The 20,589-nt window shown below is 41.9% G+C and overlaps 1 protein-coding gene across 4 annotated transcripts in view; it reads right to left on the bottom strand.

The window, feature by feature from the left end:
- Window positions 1–1,516: 1,516 nt before the first annotated feature.
- Window positions 1,517–20,589, bottom strand: part of amacr (alpha-methylacyl-CoA racemase) — a 74,041-nt gene continuing 54,968 nt past the window's right edge. For 3 of the 4 annotated variants that reach the window (XM_078220399.1, XM_078220390.1, XM_078220408.1), the window contains exon 6: window positions 1,518–2,149. In XM_078220399.1, coding sequence (XP_078076525.1) covers window positions 1,740–2,149 — 410 coding nt within the window. In that variant the 3' untranslated portion in view covers window positions 1,518–1,739. Of the gene's footprint in view, window positions 2,150–20,589 lie in introns of all 4 variants that reach the window. The other variant, XM_078220381.1, reaches the window with a different exon arrangement.

The raw sequence follows: 20,589 nt of genomic DNA on the forward strand, positions 1-20,589 counted from the left end.
TGTTTTTAATATAATTTAAATGTAATTAGTGGGCCCAGGACAGAATTCTCTATTAGGACGTCCCTGCTGGAGTGAATGGAGGGCAATTGGGGCCCCCCAGGGGGGGTTCTGTGCCCCAGCCCATGCCCAGGGGGCACCTTGACACTGCCCATCTGACATGGGGCAGTGCCAAGGGAGCGGGGCCTAGGGTGCGATCGGTGGACATGGGGGGGGGGGGGGGGGGGGGGGTGGCCAGCTGCCACTCTGCATTTCGATCAATGGGGGCAGGAGGGATGCCAGCGATCAGTGTGGGCTGGGGAAGGGACTGCCGGGGGCATGAGGGTCAGCCGGGGTGGGGGCCTGCACAGCCTGCTGAGGGGTCGACACTGCCTGTGGGGCGGGTGTCAGGACTGCTTTGGGGGGGAAACTGTGGGGGCAGGGGCTGGATCGGGGTGGGCCGGGATGGGGGGGGGGGGGCCTGCCTATGGCTGGGGGTGGTCAGCCGAGGGGGGGTGGGGTGAGTCTGTCTGCTGGAGGGTTGGGATGGGTGACGTGGGCTGGAGATTGGGGTGGGCCGGGCCGAGGCTGCCACGATCAGGCCATGGTGGGATTGGGGGTCAACACTGCGGGGGTCCCGGGCTGGCTAGTAATCAGGAGGCTGATAGTTCAGGACTACTGTGCATGCACAGAGACCCACTGATTTCAGCCTCATATCCTCAGAATAACTTTAAAAAAGACATCTGGAACATATAGAGAGAGGAGAAGAAAAGACAGTAAGATGGACTTTGGATTTTTCTTGCAAGAGGAAGCACAGACAGAATAGGATGTTTAGCATCCTTTGTGCTGCAAGCTTCTGACGAAGTATGGAATTAGTGCAAGTTATCATGGAAACCAATTCAATCTGGCGTATTTTCATAAATACCCACCAACTGTAAATGCATGAATCTTTATAGACTAATCCTGTTAGCAGGCTTTATACTTATGTTGAACAAGATATAATTTTAGAATCTGTTCATGGCAGAAGTCTTAGATTGCTTCGAAGTATTATCTTGCAACTAAACGTGTGAAATATATTGGAGAACTTGAAGCCTCGCACACAATAGATTTTTGTGATAAATATTACCTATTGTAAGCTGAATGGTGATGCTTGAGCTACCCCCAATATTGGGCCTTGGACCCTATTTCGGTCAGTTGAGAAGTCGGAGTCTGGAACCTAGTCCAGAAGGAGAGGCAATGACCGTGGGTTAAGGGAGGTACTGCTTCTCCTGGCTCAACATTGAGGTCAGCATTGTTATCATACCATGTTGTTTGCAGCCTAATAGGCAGTCTTAGATTGCATGTAGACCTGGTGTGCCTAAGTGCATCTGTGCCAGCAGTGGGCTTCAAATAGTTCATAGATCTCTTATTTGCAAGTATAGCAAGTGGTACATCACTGCTGCTAATGATCATGCACTTGTAATAATGGAAGCTTTGGAGGGTCTCTGGCACCAGCAAAATAGGCTAAATGGACAAAATTCTAGGCCAACATTCAGAAATTAGAACATTGTTCTTTTAATTTCATCTTGCCCAATGTTGTACTTTTTAAAAGCATACGATAAAGTTAATTTGTTTTGTGTGGTCGCTTATGTTAGATAACATTTGGTAATTTTTTCAACTTGATAATGAGAAAAATTTAAAATATAATGGTAAATAATTTCATCGACACTAAGGCAGAAAATTTTATTGCCATAACATAATAAAGTAAGAAATTTAAATGTATGTTACAAATGAGATTTTGGTCCATTACATTCAATAACCCCGTCAGACTGCAGCTTATTTATTTGCCCCTTGGTGAAACCATATTCAGTCAACACAAGTTGCGTGTGCTCCCCTACTTCTGGATCTCTTTTCAAGCTGATAATGGCAGGGGTCCGGGACAGAAGAGGAGCTGGCCTAGGACTGATTTGTCCTTCCTCATCAGTAATAAAAGATCCTTTTTTTTGATTATGTGGATGATTGAAAGCTTCTTGGAAGGATAAAACAGGAGTGACACAAGCATCAGCTCCATCAAAGATCTTAGTCCACTGTTCCTGGCTCTTTGCAGCAAATGCTTCTGTAAAAATTCTTTTCAACTCTGGCCAGTCAGACTGGCTCATCTGAGAAGGGAGTTTGGTGGAATCCAAGCCAAGACCTACAAAGATACACAGAAAGCAGCAGTTAATCACATGTATGAGGAGAGACCGTCAAATCTAGATCAGAAACTAAAAAGAATCCTGATCTTTATCTCAGAATGAACTCACTTTGAATGGTTCCTTTTAGAAGAAAGATGTGATTAATACCAGGAGAACTCACTGATCTAAGTAGTGATTCAGGGCTTTTGTTTAAATTTTGAAAACTTTGGCAGAAATACAAATGCAGTTTGGAGGGAGTGCTGCAAAGTTGAGACTCTCTCAGCAGTACACTGAAGTCTGTTAAGAATATGTGCTCAAGTCCATAAGTCAGGCTTAATTCACAACATTCTGATAGGCAACAATAAGGCAAGATGAGGAGGGCGATCCTGGCTGGAAAACCCATTGCTTTGTACTGTTAAGTTGTTCCTAAACCTTGGTTCTTAACTAATTGTAACTAAGATTGGGGGTCATATGGAATCTACGTGAATGATCCAGATCTCAATGATATATGGAGGAGTTCCCCTAGTTTCTTCCAAACTAGGGGAACACTAGAGCAAGGGAGGCTATTCAGCTCACTGAGCCCATGTTGGTTCTCTGCAAAAGCAATTTGACGAGTCCCATTCTCTCGCTCTTTCACTGAACCCGTGCAATATTTTTTGTTGAAGTGCTTGTTTAATTCCATTTTGAAGATCATGATTAAATCTCTCTCCACCATACTCTTGGACAGTGTGTTCCAGATCAGAACCAAACACAGTATAAAAATGTTTTCCTCATGTTGCCTTTGGTTCTATTACCAGTTAAATTCTGGAATCTCTGATCTTTGAGCATTCTGCCATTGGGAATGGTGTCTGTCTATCTACTCTGTGTAGGTCCCTCAAGATTTTGAGCACCTCTATGAAATCTGCCTTCAAGCTTCTCTTCTCTAAGGAGAACAATCCTAGATTCTCTTCTCCAAGGGGAACAATACCTCGAGGTCCTAGCACTGAACTTTGGGGAACATCATTGTTTACCATTCTCCAGTTTGAAAAATTTGCTGCTTTCTGTCCTTTGGACATTTTCTTTTCTCCAAGATCTTCCTTAGTGAACACTGCAAAGTATTCGCAACACAAGTAATGCCACTACACCATATTCCCACATGGCTCTTTGTGCTTGTAGCTCATCAACATTATTCACCACATCGTGAATTTACATACTTGTTTTTGTATCCCTCCTAGACCTTCTCAATCTGCTCTTATTACAGTACTATTTTTTCCTCTAGTACTACCCAAACCTTTCAATCCTTAATGGACTTTAATCCTCTTTTTTGCTTAGTGCCCAACCTCATGCCAATTCAGTTTAAAAACTCCTCAACCATACTAGTAAACCTGGTCACAAACACAACTTGTCCCTTCTGAATAGGTACTTCCTGCCCCGGAACTTATCCTAATATCCCAAGAATCTGAAGCCCTTCCTCCTATATTAAGTCTTAAGATATGCACCGATCCTCCTTAATGTAAAAAAATTACTCTTTTATTGATAGTGAGCATCACTGGCAAGGCTAGCATTTGCTGCTCAACTGTCCTTGGGGAGGGGCTGATGAGCTGCTGACTTGAACTGCAGTCCATCTGGTGTAGGTTTCTACTCTCACCAGTGTGGGGTCCTGGGAATAATCCAGAGGTTACTTACTACCTTTGAAGTCCTACATTTCAACTTCCTCCCTAGCACCTGATGATCTGACCATAATACTTCAATACCTGCTTTCTCTATGTTGTTGGTACTCATTTGTATAACTTCTTCCTTCTGCAGAATCTCTGTAATAGCTTCACGAGGCAACACACAATGCAGGACTCAAGATGATGAATACAGTAAACCTATCTGCCCTCCTAACTGTGGAATCTCCTATAACAACAGCATTTCTACTCAGTTTGTCCTGTGCAGTCCCTTACCTTGTTGCCTTAGTTGGATTGCACACTTTCAAGATTACATAATTCCCAGCAATTTCCAAGGCCGAGTTCTAGTTTAAGAATGCCACACACTCCAAGGACTTTTGCAATTCCTGCCTCTTCCTACACTTCTGGATGGATACCTATTATCCTGAACTTCCATTGCCTACACAGTGTCCACCTCTTGGAACACATGGTCCAGGAAATTGTCATCCTTCCTGATGTTCTGCAGTGGCTCCATTTGGCCCTCAAGCTCAGAAATCCAGAACTTGCAATCTCAGCACCATGGGAGTGCCTTTGGTACATGGACTTCAGCATTTCAAGAAAGTGGTTCATCAATACCTTCTCTCACATAGTTATAGATAGGCAATAAATGTTGGCCATCCCAACAGCACCCAAATACCATGAAATAATTAGATAAAACACCTCATGGTGAGACCTGCTTTGGTCTCACACTGGCATTACTACAACTAATATCCCAACATGGGTCATGACAGATTCAAACTTAGTGTATACTTCCCTTGTTAAATAGTAATTCTGTCAGTTACCACAACTAAGTAATAAAAACAGAAACTTCTGGAAAAACTCAGCAGGTCTGGCAGCAAATCTGTGGGGAGAATAGAGTTAACATTTTGAGTCCATATAACATTGCTCTGAAGGTTTCCAGCATCCGCAGTATTTTGCTTTTATTTAACACAACTGAAAAAACCGAAAGTGCTTGAAAAGCTTAGCAAATCTGTAGTGAGAGAAAATCAGAGTTAACATTTCGAGTTTAACAGGACTCCTCTTCAGAACTAAGTATCGTGACCCTTCCTGCTAAAGAACTCAAACACATTCTATTTCTAGTAAATACACGGGACTTTGAGAATAAGGTCAGTTTTTCCAATAACTGGCATCAGCTGCAAAATCATGTGGTTATCTGCTGAGATGGTATTCAGACACGTATAACTATAGGGAAAAAAATATCAAATTTACACCAATATTAACTGAATTGTTAATAGCAATTTTTTCTTCCAAATTTATCGAAACCAGTTTGGTCAGCTCCCACAATAAATAACAGACATGATGAAAAGGAAAATGGTTCAATAAAATCCACATAATTCAATTTTTAGATTAGTATTAACCAATGGTTAAAGAAGCTGCCTTGTCGAATCATAGAAACTTTCAGTACAGGAGGTAGCAAAAAAAGCCAGTGTGTCTGTGCTGGCTATCCAGAATTATCGTACCTTTCAACTCTTCGAATCAGAGTCGTATAGCGCAGAAAAGGTCCTTCGACCCATCAAGTCTACACCGACAATAACTACCACTAAAGTTGCACTAATCCCATTTTCCATCACTTGTCCCATGTCCTTGAATGTTATGATGTTTCAAGTGCTCATCCAGATGCTTTTTAAAGGTTGATAGGTTTATGGTCTCCACTATCTTCCTCGGCAGTGCATTCAAGGTGCCCACCACCCTCTGAGTGAAAAAGTGTTTTCTCAAATCCCCTCTGAAATTCCTGCCCCTTATTCTAAAACAATGCCTCTTCATGATTGATCCCCCCAACCAAGGGGATCAGCTGCTTTCTATTCACCCTGTTCATACCTCTCATAATCTTATACGTTTCAATCATGTCCCCCCTCAGCCTTCTCTGCTCAAAAGAAAACAATCCAAACCTATTCAGTCTCTCCTTATATCTCAAATGCTCCAGCCCAGGCAACACCCTGACAAATCTCCTCTGTGCCGCTCTAGTGCAATCACATCCTTCCTATAGTGAGGTGACCAGATCTACACATAGTACTCCAGCTGTGGCCTAACCAACGTTCTGTGCATGTCCAATGTTACCTCCTTACTTTTATACTCTATGCCATGCCAAGTGTCCCATATGCCTTCTTAACTGTCCTATTCACCTGCTCTGCTGCTTTCAGGGACCTGTGAATAAGTACCCCAAGATCCATCTGTTCCTCTGAGCTTCCTTGTGTCCTGCCAGTCATTAAATACTCCCTTGGCTTGTTACTTCTTCCAAAATGCATCGCCTCGCACTTATCAGGGTTAAATACCATCTGCACTGGTCTGCTCATCTGACTAACCCATCTATATCTTCCTGTAACCTACGACCTTCTATTAACTATCCTATAAATCTTGGTGTCATCTGCAAACTTGTTTATCATTCCCCCCACGTCATCTTTTCATTTATGTATGTTACATAAATAGCCCTGAGCATTTGGTTATGCCACTTTGAGTACATATTCAAGTACTTTTCAAATGCAGAAAAGGTTTGTCTCCACCACCCTTTCAAGTAGTGGGTTCCAAATCCCTACTACTTCCTGGGTGAAAAAGTATCCCCAAATCCTCTCGAATTCTCCAAGCCTAATTTTCTACCAATTATGTTAAATTTATGATCGAACGTTATCGACTTCTCGGCTAAGGAAACAGGTCCTTCCTATCAACACCATGTAGGTCCCTCATAGTTTTAAATGTTTCAATTAATCTTTCCTCAGCTTCATCTGTTTCAAGGAAAAAATACTCAGCTTACCCAAATCCTTTCTCATAGCTAAAATTTCCTATTTGCGGCAACATCCTTGTAAATCTCCTTTCTGCCCTACTGAATACGGTCATGTCCTTCCTCTAATGATCTGAGGACATGGGTTCAAATCCTACCATGGCAGCTGTGGAATTTAAATTTAATTAATGAACTTGGACGATAAAGCCAATTTCAGTAATGTTGATGATGAAACTATCAATTACTTTAAAAACCCATCTGTTTCACTCATATTCTTTAAGGAAAGAAATCTGCTACCCTTATTTGGTTTGGCCCACATGTGACTCCAGACAGACAACAATGTGGTCGACTCTTACTGCCTTCCGAAATGGCCTAGCAAGCCACTCAGTTCAAAGTCAATTAAATATGAGTAACAAGTATTGGCCTTGTCAGCAACTTGCACATCCTGTGAAAAAGAAAGACTTGGTCAGTGAAGGAAAATATTCTGTTGCCTTCCCGACCACCTTATCTACTTGTCCTGTTACTTGCAAGGATCTGTAGACACACACACCAAGATCCATCTGTTCCTCTACACTTTTCAGAATCTAACCATTTATTGTGTATTTCCTTGCCTCAATTGTCCTCCCCAAACTCATTGCCTCACATTGTTCCAGGTTGAATACCATTTGCCACTTGACCAGTCCATTGGCATCTCCCTGTTGTCTCCTGCTTCTTTCCTCGTTATCCACCACACTCTCCTTTTTTGTATCAACTGTAAACTTCTTTATCATTTCTGCTAATGCTGATCTAAATCATGATATATATCGCAAACAGGAAGGGAGCCAGAACTGAGCCCTGCAGAACCCAACTGAGAGCAATCTTCCAGTCAAAAAAACACATCAACCATAATATTTTGCTTCCTGCCAGAGCCAATATTGGATCTAACTTGGTAATTTCCCTTGCATTTTTAAATTTCTGACTGATCTATCATGTGGGACCTTGGGAAAAGTGTTTTGGATTGTTAGGTGGCTATGCACCCATGCAGTCTAAAAGGAACCCTGGTGGCATGCGCTTTATGCAATTTTAGAGGATATTTCCATAACTGTACAATTTCCTCAGATGTGGATTTGTTAGCCATCTTCTGATGAAAATTTTCATTGATATTTGCAGGGCAATAATATCAGTGATACAGTAACAATCATATTTTGTTCTCCCAATAATGATTCAAGTTGGTTTATAACTGTTGAAAGGGCCAACCTTACAATTATAGAATCCCTACAGTGCAGAAGGAGGCCATTCAGCCAACAATCCCACCGAGGCTCTGTTGCCGTAACCCCACATATTTTACTCTGCTAATCCCCCTGACACCAAGGGGCGATTTATCATAGCCAATCAACCTAACCTGCACATTTGTGGACTGAGGGAGGAAACCGGAGCACCCAGACGAAACCCACGCAGACATGGGGAGAATGTGCAGACTCCACACAGACAGTGACCTGAGGCTGGAATTGAACCCGGGTCCCTGGCGCTGTGAGGCGCCAGTGCTAACCACTGTGCCACCTTGCTGCCCCTATTATTCCTATCATAAAGTAACTTGTGTCTTAAAAAGTTTAAAATGGAAGACTCTAGGGTTTAAAATACCTTATTCATTCAATTTATTCTGAAGTCATTATTCACAGAGGGATCTGAAGCTTAACTCCATGAAGTTCCATATCCCAAAATAATTTATGCAGTCATGTTCATACAATTCCATTTTGATCTCATATCTAAATAAACTAACTTCAGGACACCTCTGCACCTCCCACTGCCATAGCATAGGAATTAAATGAGCTTTTCCATCCTCCATGTGAAGCATTGAAATTAATGGATATAACATATCTACTATGAATTTTAAAGACTTTAGTTTGTCCAAGAAGCGTAATTCAGGCTTGAATTGATGTGATAAAATGACATAACTCTCTTTAGGCCTTATCCTTATTCTTTCAAAATGCTTTAAAATTCTATTTGTCAAAAGATATTACCATAGACACCTTCACCAAAAAGCCATCATCAAGCACAGGGTAGGAGGTAAACTGTCTGAGCATGCTTTTACTATGATTGGCAAGCAGAGAGCAGGCCCCTGGCAAACATTAATGCTCATTTCACTGAAATGAAAGCTGCTCCCTAGATGGCTTGTACAGCCACATATAAGGCAGCTGACAGGAATAATCCTCACATTAAAATTACATTTCTTGAACTCTGTCACCTCGTAACTCACATAACTCCAGAAGCAGCAGGAAATTTGAATGCAAGGCGTATTGACTTTTTCCATGCATTGCGTGCACTGCTTGAACCAACACAACTGAGAAGTAAGGGAGTGGGAATAACAGAGGGGGAACAAGAGACTGAGAACTGATGGATTGGGAAAAGCAAGCAAGAATGCTGAGCGGAAGTTTGGAGCTTTGCGTGTGAATCATAGAAACCCTACAGTACAGAAAGAGGCCATTCGGCCCATCGAGTCTGCACCGACCACAATCCCACCCAGGCCCTATCCCCATATCCCGACATATTTTACCCGCTAATCCCTCTAATCTACGCATCCCAGGACACTAAGGGGAAATTTTAGCATGGCCAATCAGCCTAACCCGCACATCTTTGGACTGTGGGAGGAAACCGGAGCACCCGGAGGAAACCCACGCAGACATGAGGAGAATGTGCAAACTCCACACATGTGATGAGAACTTCTAAAAAATCTGACGCTTCTTGCCTATGAATCACCTACTTTTTCTTTTATTTAAAAGGATTAATTGCTATAAATGGTGAAGACTGGGGGATTGACTTCTATATAGGCTTTCTTATAGGTAGGTATATGCAGTACTATTTGTTAGAATACAAAGGACAACCTGATTCGATAAGTCAGGCTCAGTTCCAAATTACCAAATTTAGATGGGCCCACATTTGTTCTCATTCGAGTAGAAATGTCCTTGACAATTACTTCAGGTCTTCTTCTATTATTGACATGAAGAAATGAATGGATTAGTGAATTGTATAACATGGTTTCAGTTGGTGCACTTCTGTGCTGCAGAGAAATATTCAAATTCTTAAGACCATTATGTTGTGCTGGCACATTCAATGTGGACTACTTTTGCAGAGTAAACTCAGTCACATTGGAAGAGCATTTCCAATTACTGTCATGTCCTTTATATTGCAGTTTGCTGGTGATGTTTGGGGTGTGTTTCAAATAAATTAGCAGGAGGATAGGAGGAGGATGAGAGAAGAAAACAAAGTGCACCAAGAATTGAGAGACATAGATAACACTCGAGTAAAAATTGAAAATAGTGGGTAGAGGAAGATTCTAAATTAAGGCTGAATAACTAGAGGAATAGAATACAAAAGAAAGTTACTACGATGAAACTTTCAGACTCAGCTGCAGTACTCTGCCTAATTCCAATAATTTAGGAGAGATGTGAAGACATTAAAGAGGGTTCAAAAAATATCTGCAAGAATAGTTCCAGGGATGAGGCCAGAAAATCGTCCCCCTATATTTCCATTTCCCATAGTTGTCGTGGATGTGACCCATGGAAGCACTCAATAATGAAATCACTGCTATATCAGCAGATCATATCTACTTTAAGAGTTAATCAGCTTCTAACACAGATTTAACAGACATCTACTGACTACAACTGATACTGAAACAGCAGAGATGCTATACAGGCAAAATTAACCTTTCGAGAATTGTAGTAGATCCGTTCAAAAAGATTGGCTTTAGATCCCGTACAGGCACCCCAGTGTCCAGCTATCTAAATAGGAACAAACATTTCAACAAAACCAACTTTCTTCATCCGGAAACGTCGAATGGATGATACATCCCCACAATCATAGATGACGGTCTTCAGATAATTCTATTCATTCCACGTGATATCAAGAAATGGCTGAAGGCACTAGATACAGCAACAGCTATGGGGTACTGACAAGATTTCAGCTACAGTACTGTACCGGGAGCCAGGCTGATCCAGTACAGCCACTGTAGGGACCTGCCCTACAGTGTGGAAAATTGCCTTGGTGTGTCTTGTCTCCAAAAAGCAGGACATTCCAATTTGGCCCATTACTGGAAAGTGCGGTCAACAGTGCTATCAAACAGCACTTAGACTGATTGGGTAATGCTTGGGTCACTCAACTCCTAACCTCATGACAGCCTTGATCCGAACATAGGCAAAAAAAGCTGAATTCCAAAAGTAAGGCGAGAGTGACTGCCCTTGACATCAAGGCAGCATTTGTTCCAATGTGACATCAAAAAGCCCGAGTAAAAATGAGGTCAATGGGAATCAAGAGGAAAACTCTCCACTGGTTGGAGTCACATCTAGCACATGTGGGAGTACTGCATGGAATTATGATGTTATTGCAATTACGGAGTTCTTATAGACTGATTTGTGATCAGCAAAGGAATTAAGGGTAATGGTGAGTGGGCAGGTAAGTGGAGCTGAGTCCACGGAAAGATCAGCCACAATCTTATTGAAAGGCGGAGCAGGCTCGAGGGGGCAAATGGCCTACTCTGGCTCCTAGTTCATACATGGTTAAAGGAGGGACAGGATTGGCAGCTTAACATTCCGGGATATTGTTGTTTTGGACGGAATAGAAGGGGAACCAAAAGGGGTGGGGGAGTTGCATTGCTGATTAGGGAGCACATCACAGCTTTGATTTGATTTATTATTGTCACATGTATTAGCATATCGTGAAAAATATTGTTTCTTGCACGCTATACAAAGCATAGAGAAGAAAAGGAGAGAGTGCAGAATGTAGTGTTACAGTCATAGCTAGGGTGTTGAGAAAGATCAACTTAATGCAAGGTAAGTCCATTCAAAAGTCTGACAGCAGCAGGGAAAAAGCTGTTCTTGAGTCGGTTGGTACGTGACCTCAGACTTTTGTATTTTTTTCCCGATGGAAGAAGGTGGAAGAGAGAATATCCGGGGTGTGTGGAGTCCTTAATTATGCTGGCTGCTTTGCTGAGGCAGCGGGAAGTGTAGACAGAGTCAATGGATGAGAGGCTGGTTTGTGGGAGCTGTGTTGAGAGAGGAGACAATGGAAGGATTTTGTAGAGGCGCATTATGGATGGAGCTCAGGAATGGGAAGGGTGAAATCATAATGTTAGGAGTGTACAACAGACCTCCCAACAGCTTGCAGGAGGCAGAGGAGCAGTTGTGCAGTCAGATACTAAAAAGGTGTGACAAAAGCAGGGTAGTTGTGGTGGGTGACTTTAACTTCCCCCATACGGCACGGTGACACAGTGGTTAGCCCTCACAGCATCAGGGATCCGGGTTGAATTCCCAGCTTGGGTAACTGTCTGTGCGGAGTTTGCACATTCTCCCCATGTCTCCATGGGTTTCCTCTGGTGATCCGGTTTCCTCCCACAGTCCGAAAAACATGCTGGTTCGGTGCATTGGCCATGTTAAATTCTCTGAGTGTACCCGAACAGGTTCCGGAGTGTGACGATTAGGGAATTTTCACAGTAACTTCATTGCAGTGTAAACGTACTTGTGACACTAATAAATAAACTTGAGCTTAAATTTACTGGGACTCCCTTATAGCCAGGGGCTTGAATGGAGAGGAATTTGTTAGATGTTACCAGGAGGGCTTTTTTACACAGTATATTGACAATCCAACCAGGGATGGGGCCATATGAGACTTGGCAATGGGGAACGAGCCAGACCGGGTGATCAATGTTTCAGTGGGGGAACATTTTGGACTTAGTGACTATAATTCCATAAAAGTTTGGATAGTCATTGATAAGGACAAGAGTGGCCCTCGGATGGGGGTGCTTAATTGGGCTGGGCCAATTAAACCATAAGACGATAAGACATGAGAGCAGAATTAGGCCACTCAGCCCATCGAGTCTGCTCCGCCATTCAATCATGGCTGATATTTTTCTCATCCCCATTCTCCTGCCTTTTCCCCATAACCCCTGATCCCCTTATTAATCAAGAACCTATCTATCTCTGTCTTAAATACACTCAATGACTTGGCCTCCACAGTCTTCAGCAGCGAAGAGTTCCACAGATTCACCACTCTCTGGCTGAAGAAATTCCTCCTCGTCTGTTTTAAAGGATCGTCCCTTTAGCCTGAGGTTGTGCCCTCTGGGGCACAAGAATGTCTGGAAAAGAGGAATGATGGGGCCAACAATTGGTCCTCAATATGTTGTTCCTCCAACAGTTGGAGGAATGATGAGGCCACACCTGGAATACTATGTGCAGTTTTGGTCTCCTTATCTGAGGAAGGATGTTCTTGCTCTAGAGGGAGTGCAGAGAAGGTTCACCAGACTGATTCCTGGGATGGCAGGACTGACATGAAGAGAGATTGAGTCAGTTAGGATTGTATTGCTGAAGTTCAGAAGAATGAGGGGGATCTCATGGAAACCTATAAAATTCCTACAGGACTAGACAGGCTAGTTGAAAGAAGAATGTTCCTGATGGTGGGGTGTCCAGAACCAGGGGAATAAGAGTCTGACAAATAAGGGTAGACTAGGACAGAGTTGAGGAGAAATATTTTCACTCAGAGACTAGTCAGCCTATGGAATTTGCTACCACAGAAAGTAGTTGAGGCCAAAACATTGAATGTTTTCAAGATGCAGTTGAGGCAAAGGGAATCAAATGATATGGGGGAAGGCGGGATCAGGCTATTGAGTTGGATGATCAGCCATGATCATAATGAATGGTGGAGATGGCTGGAAGTGCCAAATGGCTTCCTTCTGCTCCTATTTTCTATGTTTTGATGCATCATTTCAAGATGCAAAAACTCACCAAGACTCCTTTGACAGCATCTTCAAACCCACAATTGCTACCACTTAGAAGGTGCATGTAAATATCATCACCTACAAGTTCTTCTCCAAGTCATTCACCTTCCTTACTTGGAACTATAGCACTATTCCTTCCATGTTGATGCGTAAAAATCCTGGAGGTTATTTTAACTGTTGATGTACTGTAGTGCTTAATGGTAATGATTTATCATCACCTTCTCCAGGGCAATTCGTGATGGGCATTGAATTTTGCTTTTGCCAGAAATATCTATATTCCAAGAACAATTCTTTTACAATATGCACATCATTCTTCAATAACACACACATTCACCACTTCAAAGTGGAGCCATTCCTGTCAGCCTACATCCTGCTGATAACTAAAAGTATGCCAAATAAATGTTTTACTGCGTGCACACTATGAAAAACAAGTACAGAAAGTTGATTTATTCACTGCGTATGAACAACTTGATATTTTCCACACTGAACATTTAATGTTTTAAATGAATATAATTAAGCATAGACTGATGATTAGTTCCTATGAATAATCATTAATACTATTTATGAAACACTGTTTCTTTGCTAGCTGTACATGTTGAAGTACTCTATGACTCGACTCTCAAATTACAAAATTAATTGCACTTGTGGGATTTTCACAAGCTCTTAAATTACATGCTTATTAACATGTTAAAACAGTTGAAACCATTGAAATATTCTAACATAATCCAGATTAAACATCTGAAATATTGAACTCTGACATTTGAAAATGAATAGCAGATTTGTTGAGGTCTCCAAACCTTCATTACAAAAGAACTGGTTAGTGGATGAGAAGTTTTGAACATTGTCATTCTTGTTAATGATTTCCTTGATTTGAGTCATAAATCTTATGACGTTTTAGTAAGCAACTAGGGAGACGTGCAGTGACCATACCCTACTATATACAATTTTTAGCAATTTTCCAATAATACCAACATGAAGAATGCTCAGGTTATGTATTGTGGTGGTGCCATGTGGTCCATTGAACACATGCAGATTTTTACCACCAAGGCATGACTGTTTAGTGTGGGTGGATTTTGTATTTGACACTTGAATTACATTTAAATAGCATCTCAAAGTGCCTCATGGTGCATTATAGAAAAGCATACTGAGACAAAAATTGACACAGAGCCGATGAAGGAATAAAAGGAGAGTCTTGGTCAATGAGGTAAATTTTAAGAACAGTCTTAAAAAGCAGGAGAGGTTAAAAATGTTTAGAACATAGAACATAGAACAGTACAGCACAGAACAGGCCCTTCGGCCCACGATGTTGTGCCAAGCTTTATCTGAAACCAAGATCAAGCTATCCCACTCCCTATCATCCTGGTGTGCTCCATGTGCCTATCCAATAACCGCTTAAATGTTCCTAAAGTGTCTGACTCCACTATCACTGCAGGCAGTCCATTTCATACCCCAACCACTCTCTGCGTAAAGAACCTACCTCTGATATCCTTCCTATATCTCCCACCACGAACCCTATAGTTATGCCCCCTTGTAATAGCTCCATCCACCCGAGGAAATAGTCTTTGAACGTTCACTCTATCTATCCCCTTCATCATTTTATAAACCTCTATTAAGTCTCCCCTCAGTCTCCTCTGCTCCAGAGAGAACAGCCCTAGCTCCCTCAACCTTTCCTCATAAGACCTACCCTCCAAACCAGGCAGTATCCTGGTAAATCTCCTCTGCACTCTTTCCAGCGCTTCCACATCCATGGTTTATGTAAGGAAATCCAGAGCCGAGAGTCCAAATGACAATGATGGGACAGGGAAGTGGGATATGGGTAAGTGAGAGGAATGCAGAGTTCTTGGCAGGCTGTAGTATTGAGGAGGTTATATGCAGGCGAAATGCCATGAAACAATTTTGAAACTTTAAATTGGAGGCATTAACGGATCAACCTAGGCCTGTGAGCAAAGGGGAGATGTGGTGTGGGATAGGATACAGCTAGCGGAGTCCTGGATGATTCTAAATTTATGGATGGTAACGAATATGCCAGGGGGATGGGAACCTCTGTAAGGAGTCCGAGAAGGAGGGAGCAAAGACAAAATGTGAGGAGAATGTTCCAACTACATCAAAAATCAGGAAAAAAGTTAGAAGGAAGGAGAACTCAGGAGATGTTATTAATGGAAATGTTAGAATTCAAAAAGGTACAAAAACTAGCAAAGGGCACTTTATCTGAATGCTCGTAGCATTCGAAACAAGGTAAATGAGTTGACGGCACAAATCATTGCAAACGAATATGATTTGGTGGCCATTACAGAGACATAGTTGCAGGATGGTCACGACTGGGAGTTGAATATCCAGGGGTATCAAACTGTTCGGAGGGACCGAGAGGTGGTGTAGCTCTGATATTTAAGGATGATATCAGGGCGGTAGTGAGAGATGATATAGGTTCTATGGAAAAAAAGGTTGAATCCATTTGGCTGGAAATTAGAAATAGTAAGGAGAAAAAGTCACTGATAGGCGTAGTCTATAGGCCACCAAATAATGACATCATGGTGGGGCGAGAAATAAACAAAGAAATAACTGATGCATGTAAAAATGGGACAGCAATTATCATGGGGGATTTTAATCTACATATCAATTGGTCAAACTAGGTTGGTCAAGGCAGCCTTGAAGGAGTTCATAGAATGTATCCGTGATAGCTTCCTTGAACAATATGTAATGGAACCTACAAGGGAGCAAGCTATCCTAAATCTGGTCCTGTGTAATGAGATGGGAATAATTAATGATCTTGCAGTTAAAAATCCTCTTGGAAGAAGCGATCACAGTATAGTTGAATTTAAAATACAGATGGAGCGTGAGAAGGTAAAATCCAATACCAGTGTCTTGTGCTTAAACAAAGGAGACTATAAAGGGATGAGGGAGGAATTGGCTCAGGTAGACTGGGAGCAAAAGCTTTATGGTGGGACAATTGAGGAACAGTGGAGGACCTTCAAAGTGATCTTTCACAGTGCTCAGCAAAAGTATATACCAGTGATAAGGAAGGACTGTAGAAAAAGAGATAATCTGCCATGGATCTAAGGAAATAAGAACATAAGAACATAAGAAATAGGAGCAGGAGTAGGCCATCTAGCCCCTCGAGCCTGCCCCGCCATTCAATAAGATCATGGCTGATCTGACGTGGATCAGTACCACTTACCCGCCTGATCCCCATAACCCTTAATTCCCTTACCGATCAGGAATCCATCCATCCGCGCTTTAAACATATTCAGCGAGGTAGCCTCCACCACCTCAGTGGGCAGAGAATTCCAGAGATTCACCACCCTCTGGGAGAAGAAGTTCCTCCTCAACTCTGTCTTAAACCGACCCCCCTTTATTTTGAGGCTGTGTCCTCTAGTTTTAACTTCCTTACTAAGTGGAAAGAATCTCTCCGCCTCCACCCTATCCAGCCCCCGCATTATCTTATAAGTCTCCATAAGATCCCCCCTCATCCTTCTAAACTCCAACGAGTACAAACCCAATCTCCTCAGCCTCTCCTCATAATCCAAACCCCTCATCTCCGGTATCAACCTGGTGAACCTTCTCTGCACTCCCTCCAATGCCAATATATCCTTCCTCATATAAGGGGACCAATACTGCACACAGTATTCCAGCTGCGGCCTCACCAATGCCCTGTACAGGTGCATCAAGACATCCCTGCTTTTATATTCTACATCCCTGCTTTTATATTCTAAATAAAGGAGGGTATCAAATTGAAAGAAAATGCATACAAAGTGGCAAAGATTAGTGGGAACCTAGAGGATTGGGAAATCTTTAAAGGTCAGCAGAAAGCCACGAAAAAAGCTATAAAGAAAGATAGGATGGATTATGAGAGTAAACTAGCTCAGAATATAAAAACAGATAGCAAAAGTTTCTACAAATATATAAAACGAAAAAGAGTCGCTAAAGTAAACATTGGTCCTTTAGAGGACGAGAAGCGGAATTTAATAACTGGAAATGAGAAAATGGCTGAGGCATTGAACAGGTATTTTGTGTCGTCTTCACAGTGGAAGACACAAATAACATGCCAAAAATTGATGACAGGAAGGCTATGGCAGGTGAGAACCTAGAAACTATCATTATCACGAAAGAGGTAGTGTTGGGCAAGTTAATGGGGCTAAAAGTAGATAAGGCTCCTGGGTCCTGATGGAATGCATCCCAGGATACTAAAAGAGATGGCGGGAGAAATAGCAAATGCACTAGTGGTAATTTACCAAAATTTGCTGGACTCTGAGATGGTTCCCGCAGATTGGAAAACAGCAAATGTGACGCCATTGTTTAAAAAAGGAGGTAGACAAAAGGCAGGTAACTATAGGCCGCTTAGCTTAACTTCTGTAGTGGGGAAAATGCTTGAATCTATCATCAAGGAAGAAATAGCGAGACATCTGGATATAAATTGTTCCATTGGTAAGACGCAGCATGGGTTCATGAAGGGCAGGTCATGTTTGACTAATTTGGTGGAATTCATCGAGAACATTGCATGTGCAGTGGACAATGGGGAACCTGTGGATGTGATGTGTCTGGATTTCCAGAAGGCATTTGACAAGGTGACGCACCAAAGATTGCTACATAAAATAAAGGTGTACAGTGTTACGAGTAATATATTAGCATGGATAGAGGATTGGTTAACTAACAGAAAGCAAAGAGTGGGGGTAAATGGGTGTTTTTCTGGTTGGCGATCAGTGACTAGTGGTGTGCCTCAGGGATCAGTGTTGGGACTGCAATTGTTTACGATTTACGTAGATGATTTGGAGTTGGGGACCAAGTGTAGTGTGTCAAAATTCACAGCTGACACTAAGATGGATGGAAGAGCAAAGTGTGCAGAGGACGCTGAAAGTCTGCAAATGGATGTAGATAATCTAAGTGAGTGGACGAGGGTCTGGCAGATGGAGTACAATGTTGGTAAATGTGAGGTCATCCATTTTGGTAGGAATAACAGCAAAATGGACTATTATTTAAATGGTAAAAAATTGCAGCATGCTGCTGTGCAGAGGGACCTGGGTGTCCTTGTGCAGGAATCTCAAGGAGTTGGTTTGCAGATGCAGCAGGTAATTAAGAAGGCAAATGGAATTTTGTCCTTCATTGCTAGAGGGATGGAGTTTAAAAACAGCAAGATTATGCTGCAGCTGTATAAGGTGCTGGTGAGGCCACACCTGGAGTACTGTGTTCAGTTTTGGTCTCCTTACTGGCACTGGAGGGGGTGTAGAGGAGATTCACTAGGTTGATCCCGGAGTTGAGAGGGTTGGCTTATGAGGAGAGACTGAGTAGACTGGGGCTATACTCACTGGAATTCAGAAGAATGAGGGGAGATCTTATAGAAACATATAAGATTATGAAAGGAATAGATAAGATAGAAGCAGGGAAGTTGTTTCCACTGGCACGTGAAACTAGAACTAGGGGGCATAGCCTCAAAATAAGGGGAAGCAGATTTAGGACTGAGTTGAGGAGGAACTTCTTCACACAAAGGGTTGTGAATCTGTGGAATTCCCTGCCTGTGAAGCAGTTGAGACTACCTCATTGAATGTTTTTAAGGCAAGGATTTTTGAACAGTAAAGGAATTAAGGGTTATGGTGAGCGGGTGGGTAAGTGGAACAAAAAGATCAGCTATGATCTTATTGAATGGCGGAGCAGGCTCGAGAAGCCAGATGGCCTACTCCTGCTTCTAGTTCTTATGTTCTTAAATGAGAGATAGGCCAGAAGAGGATTTGGGGATCAGACAGGTGACCATAGCAATGAAAAGGACATAAAGTTAAATAGAATACTATTACATTAAAAACAGTCATTAACAATCAGAAACTGTTGCCAAAAAGAGACTGAATCAGAGGCAAGAATATGGCATTTGCAATGAGGGCTGAAAACGATGGGTTCAGTTTTTCCAATGTTTAACTGAAGAAATTGTTCCTAATTCAGGACCAGGCCTTGGACAAGAAGACTGACACCAGAGGAGGTGGAAAAGTTGAGAGAGGAAGGACAGGGTACATATGGAATACAATGCCATATGTTTGGATGATGTAGCTGAGGGTAAGGACCTAGATGGAGAAGAGGAATGGATCAAATACTGATCCTCATGGGACTCACACAAGTAATAGAGGGTAGAAAGTATTTCTGGAAATATTCTCATTCTGATTAGATGAATACATAGAAAATAGGAACAGGAGTAGGCCATTCAGCCCTTCAAGCCTGCTCCACCACTCATGATCATGGCTTAGTTGCACAACAAAAAGAAAAGACATTGCTATTGGTTATGTCATAGGAAGCAGAGAGGTTGAGAAGGATGAAGGGTGATGGTCATGGTCTAAGAGGAAGCTATTTGTAACTATCAGTAGAACCATTTCAATATTATGGCAGAAACAAAAATCTAATTGGAGAGATTCATAAAAGAACCATAAAGTTGTTGGAAAAAAAGGACACACATTTAAGAAGCAACAACACTTTCAAAGTGTTTGAAGATTGGAGATGCAGCCAATTTGCAAAGAGCGATTTCCCACAAAGAGCAATGTGATTAATATTGCATCCAAAACAAAACCCCGCTGACAGCACAGCACTTAAATACTGCACTGGAGCATTAGCCTAAAGTTTTCTACTCATGTCTGAAGTGGGACTTGAACACACAACATTTTGACTCAAGTGACGAGAGTCCTAATCAAAGACTCTGCCATTTGACTTGCCCTAAAAGATTGGGTGTATTACATTACAAGGCACAGGTTAAACTCCCATGATTTGAATTCAACAATGCAACTTAATCCCAATATCTGATGAGCACACTCCAGCATGAGAATTTCAAGATTTCCACTTCTCGCTATGCAAGTAGCTTATAAATTAAATTGTCAATTTGGTGCTGAAAGCTAAATTTTTGTTATGGACCGAAGCCCACACGAACTTGCTTCAGTCATTTGAACCTTTATAACCAATAGACAAGAGTGACTTTAATTGCTTTAGTGTCAGAGATCTTGAATCTAATTGTCAAAAAAGATCACATACTAACCCAAAGTGGCACCTTTTGAGTTATGGAGAGAGATATTCAGAATCACAATGGACAGTTGATCGTGAACCGACACATGATAAGCCTTCAAAGCATCAGTGTTTAAGTCCAAAAGACAAATTAAACTTAAGAAACAACCCATTCCTTATGTATATAAATTACAGATTTTGCTAATGTTTTGGGAAGAGATATCTAGCATAAAAATTGCAAAAAAGGATTGTTGCATTCCAGTAACCAAATTCAAAATTAGGATTTCAAAGGAACCATGAAGGAGTGCAAACAAGTGGTTTTAACTGCAGAAAATTACTGGAATT

This window comes from Mustelus asterias, chromosome 1 (assembly GCF_964213995.1).
Source record: "Mustelus asterias chromosome 1, sMusAst1.hap1.1, whole genome shotgun sequence".
NCBI classification, from domain to species: Eukaryota; Metazoa; Chordata; class Chondrichthyes; order Carcharhiniformes; family Triakidae; genus Mustelus; species Mustelus asterias.